The sequence below is a fragment of the Poecilia formosa genome, unplaced genomic scaffold, assembly GCF_000485575.1.
Source record: "Poecilia formosa unplaced genomic scaffold, Poecilia_formosa-5.1.2 Scaffold368, whole genome shotgun sequence".
Classification (NCBI taxonomy): domain Eukaryota; kingdom Metazoa; phylum Chordata; class Actinopteri; order Cyprinodontiformes; family Poeciliidae; genus Poecilia; species Poecilia formosa.
The window spans coordinates 175,185-179,716 of record NW_006800307.1 but is presented as its reverse complement, the minus strand read 5'-3'; the positions used below and the strand labels follow the sequence as shown (position 1 = coordinate 179,716).

Sequence of the window (4,532 nt, the reverse complement as noted above, 5' to 3'; positions counted from 1 at the left end):
TGTAATTCAGCATCTGGAGCCTAAAGGGCCACATATGGAGCTGTGGCGGGCCACATTTGGCCCCCGAGCCTTGAGTTGGACCCATGTGATCTGAAATTGTTGAGCAGTGTGATTTGGTTCCTGATCTGGTTTCACTTCCTGTTTCCTCCATCCAGTTTGGTTCCTCTTCTGGCCATCTGCTGCCAAACCTCCTCAGTTTCACAGATCTGGAGATTTTACATCTTTTCACTTCCTCTATTAAAAATAGTATTTCCTCCAAACTCCTGCCAGTTTGGACCAGATTAGCCTGTTAGCTCGATGCTAACACGCTAATGTTAGTATAGCAACCCTGGTGGTTTCTGTCAGGGCGCTTCATTGTTAGTTTCTTAGTGATTCTAGTTGTTTCTTAGATCTTCCTTAGTGTCAGATTTATTTCCTGACCTTATTTCCTGTTCTCTCTCGCCCACTGTGCCACTTTCTCTCCCTCACACCTGAGACCCGTTAGCCAATCAGCAGGTCCACACTAATAGCATTAGTCTGTAAGTAACCAAAGCATTTTGACTGTAGCTTTTAAACACATGATCATACATATTACTGCAGAAGATTTTCTCCATTGATCTGATTTAAGCTCTCATCTTCATTGCATGTCATTCTGGAAATAGAAAAAGGCACAAACTCTGGTTTGCAAACATTTAGCATCCCTTAATAGCTTTCAGGGTTTTACAGCATAATTACAAGCATTAACTCCAGCCACTGTACAGTTCTACGCTGATGATGAAAGTACATGTATAACAAAAATAGCACCAAAAGTGCGAACAAACCAGGAAGATTTTAGTAAACAGAACTGTTTCTGAGGAAGGAAATTCAAAAGCTGAACTAGAAGAAAACAGACAAATGCTGGTGATTTGAAGCTAAACAGGAACAAAATAAATTCTTAATGCAAAGCTGAAATACAGCATCTGGGCCTCAGACAATTAAAACAACACAAAGACATCAGGTCAAAAATCAACTTTTTAATTTGAACTGAAACTGAGAATAGAACAGAACTTTGTCACATCTTCTGATTGTATCATCTAATTCTGAACAGATTTAATCAGCTTTCATGAAGTTTTCATTTTGATCCGACTTTCTTCTTCCTGGTTTAAAGAAATGAAGAATCCAGGCCGCATCCCTGCAAATATTTACTCACGTCTTGGTTTTTACAGTGCATCCGCCAGCCCACCCTGCAGCCAGACAGAGGAAAACGTCATCAGAGCTTTTTAAACAGCAGATCAGCCGAGGCTGGTCACGTGACCTCACCAGGCCGCGATGCCCTGGGGGTCCCTGACGACGCGCTTGGCACAGCTGATGGCCACGCCCACATCGTCACTCAGCAGCTCTGGTGCAGAAAAAACGCCTCGTTTACTCCGACAGAAAGAAAACATTAAAAACCTGCCAAGCCAGTTGGTGCTAGTTAATTTTTTAATTAGTGCTTTTGCTAACTTTGCTAACATTTAGCGCACTTAACTTCCCCTAAATTAATTGTTCTGAATAAATTATCAAGAGCTAATGTAGTTAGCTGTTTTGTAAACTTTCAGTTGAATAAAGTTTGGCATCTGTAAGAATTTAAGATTTCTTCCAGTAGTTTATATTCATGCTCTTATTTTGAAGTCTGTTATGTTTCCTGTCCTCACATTCTCTCTTTTTCCCCAGTAACTTTATTTAAAACCAGAAACAGGAACAAAACAAAACACAGACAGTAGAGAACAAAATAGAAACACAAATAGAATATCTAAGCACTTTATGGAACATGGAAATTATGTTGAAATTAAATTGGTGTTTGAAAGTTGTAGTTTTTCAAGAGCAGATAGAATATCAATTGAAGTTAGCACTTTAGCATTAGCTTCCAATAAATCCTGTGTTAATATAGCACTTTAGAGTTAGCTTCTGCTAAATACCATGTTGGTATAGCATGTTAGCAGAGCTAATGTTTCATGATTAGCGCTTCAGGGTTAGTTAACTCCTAACTGTTCAGTTAGTGGCTTCATATAAGCTAAGCTAAGCTACACATTAGCCTGGTCTAGCTGATTACAGATAAATGTGTGGCCATGTTTGAGTATTTTCCACATATTTTGCTTCGTGTTGAGGATTGTTGTGTTGGTTTTAAAGCTGGAGGTTCTTGACCTACGTTCGCACATGATGTGACATCCGTTGGCGGTTCTGATCTGGGTGTCGTTGCACCACCAGCGGCTGTTGATCTGGAAGATGCCGTAGTCGGTGGATTTGTCCCGGTTGTGGTTGACAGCCAAAGTGTTGTATCCTGACTCCCAGTAAGTCAGACACATCCCTGAAGACAAAACCAGTTTCCTGTTTAAACTCCAGCTGAACGGCCAGCAGAGGGTCAGCAGGCGGTTACCGAAGCATCCAACAGTTAGAGATCGCAGCCTGTCGTCCTCTGGCACCATGTTGGTGTTTTCCACAAAGCCTCTTTATGGGAAGCGGCCATTTGTAAAGTTAACAGCAATAATTTGGGTTATTTAGTCATTAAAGGGTCAATGTCACATTTCCTCTGTTATTCATTTATAAATGTCACAGTTTCATTTATACCAGGCAAATTATTTTCTCTGAGCTCAATAGTTAGATTAAGGTTAAGTATTTATCTCTATCCACTGGGCTAAATATTTAGTATAAATACTTAGAAATATTTAGATTAAAGGTAAATATTTAGTTTAAGTAAATATTCAAACTACATATTTTGATCAGATCTAAATAAACTAAATATATAGCTGTTAAGTATTTAGCCTCCATATAAATATTTAGCCAAATATTTATAATTGTGCCAATAACTGTGGCAGCAGTAATTTAGTTTACTGTGATTATTTCTTATTTTCTCCTCTAAGTAGATCATAGATCTAATTTTAGGTAAATATTAGATTTTTAAAATGTTTCAGTCTGATTAGTTTATTTTAAAGTATTTAATTATAAAACCTGGAGGAAGCCAGAAATGATCCGGTTTTCTGATCTGGTTTGAAACCAGAAAACTGTCCTGTTGGTCAAAATGTGGTTTATGGGTAATAATCAATAATCAGTCTCTGTCCGGCTTACAGTTGGCCAGGCTGATGTCCCGGTATCCGTCCATCCCGTTGCTCTTCATGGTTCGGGCCCACTGGCACCGCTCAAACACTCTACCGTCCACCAGAACCGCCGCCAGCAGCAGAACCGCCGGAACCACCAGAACCTTCATGGCTTCGGCTCGACTCGACCTGTTGCTGCAGAAACAGAAGGAAACTCTGCGGCTCCTGCAGCGGCACTGCAGGCAACTTTCAATACGACCAACAGAAAATCAGACAACTTCCCTAAAAGCCGGTTTGGTTCTGCTTTGTGTTTCTGGTTTTCCAGCAGATGACTTCCTGTCAGAGGAAACCACCGCCATAGAACCGGACAGAATAGAATGGAAACGCAGCTCTACCTCCAAAATGATCTATTCTCTTTCTTATGGAGATTTTCTGGGAAAATCATTAAAATGAAGCTGGAAAAGTCACAGTTTAAGGCCTGGACATTTCCAGGTTCTTCTATTAGTTTTTTAGATTCATCTAGATATTTCTGAGATTTTTTTTTTTACTTTTCAAACTAAAAAATGTCTATATTTAATAATTATGTGATTTTTCACCTAAAAATGTTTATTTTTTTTCCTAGAACATTTGTGACTTTTCAAACTCAGAAATTTTCACGATTTTCTATAAGATTTCAGAGATTAATCTAGAAAATTTGTTCAAACTCTGATTATTTTTTTTTAGAAAATTTCAGAGACTAATCTAAAAATTGTAGTAAGTGTGTTTTCTAGTAAGTTTTCTCAGAAATGTCCTATTTTTTTTTTGTAAAAAATTAGTTTTTTTTAATAGAAATGTACTTCTTTTTTCTATGTACAGTGGCCCTAACAGGCTGCCGTAGCTCATAACTTCAGCTTGAAATACTTGGTGATCCAGTCGAACCAGTCTGGCAGCAAACTGGGATTTTGTTCAAAACACTTTGAGACCAAAAACACTTTCAACCTTTCATGTATTTAAAGTTATTTAAAGCAAACCTCAGTGAAAAGCTCCCAGGTTCACCTGCGGAGACCAGAGTTTTGTTTCCACCTTCAAAAAGTTTATTTAAATATAATCAGAATTTTTATAAAGTTGTATTTTAAATGAGAAACGTCTGTATGTGTGGAGGAAACCTAAAGAGGGATGGAGCTGCAGCAGCAGCCGTCACTCTGCGGGACTAAACCTCTGATTAAAAACTAAAAACGTCCCGGGGGAAGGCGATGACGTCACCCATGAGAAGCCACGCCCATCGGAAGCTCCCAGCTGCAGAGGGAAACGGAAACAGCTGACAGACGTTTCTGCCAGCAGAGCAGCAACTCTGGATAATATAAATATGACACCAAATGATTAATGGACCAGCAGCTGCTGCTGGTTTTCAGCTGGTTTCTCATCATAAAGACAGATAATAATAATAATAACAATAATATAATAATAATAATAATAATAATAATAACAATAATAACAATAATAATAATATCACTTCTACCA

At 38.5% G+C, this 4,532-nt stretch overlaps 2 protein-coding genes across 3 annotated transcripts in view; one reads left to right on the top strand and one right to left on the bottom strand.

Moving 5' to 3' along the window:
• Nucleotides 1–3,318, bottom strand: part of LOC103153929 (lysozyme C) — a 13,924-nt gene extending 10,606 nt beyond the window's left edge. Inside the window, exons 1-4 of one of the 2 annotated variants that reach the window (XM_016662335.1) lie at nt 3,064–3,318; nt 2,147–2,305; nt 1,279–1,357; nt 1,106–1,202 (exon numbers count right to left, since the gene is read on the bottom strand). In XM_016662335.1, the coding sequence (XP_016517821.1) occupies nt 1,121–1,202; nt 1,279–1,357; nt 2,147–2,305; nt 3,064–3,202 (459 nt within the window). In that variant the 5' untranslated portion in view covers nt 3,203–3,318 and the 3' untranslated portion in view covers nt 1,106–1,120. Of the gene's footprint in view, nt 1–972; nt 1,203–1,278; nt 1,358–2,146; nt 2,306–3,063 lie in introns of those variants that run through there. The other variant, XM_007575020.2, reaches the window with a different exon arrangement.
• The window catches only part of LOC103153928 (lysozyme C-like), an 8,728-nt gene continuing 5,474 nt past the window's right edge, over nt 1,279–4,532 (top strand). Inside the window, exon 1 of the mRNA XM_007575019.2 lies at nt 1,279–1,332. Coding sequence (XP_007575081.2) covers nt 1,288–1,332 — 45 coding nt within the window. The 5' untranslated portion in view covers nt 1,279–1,287. The remainder of the gene's footprint in view (nt 1,333–4,532) is intronic.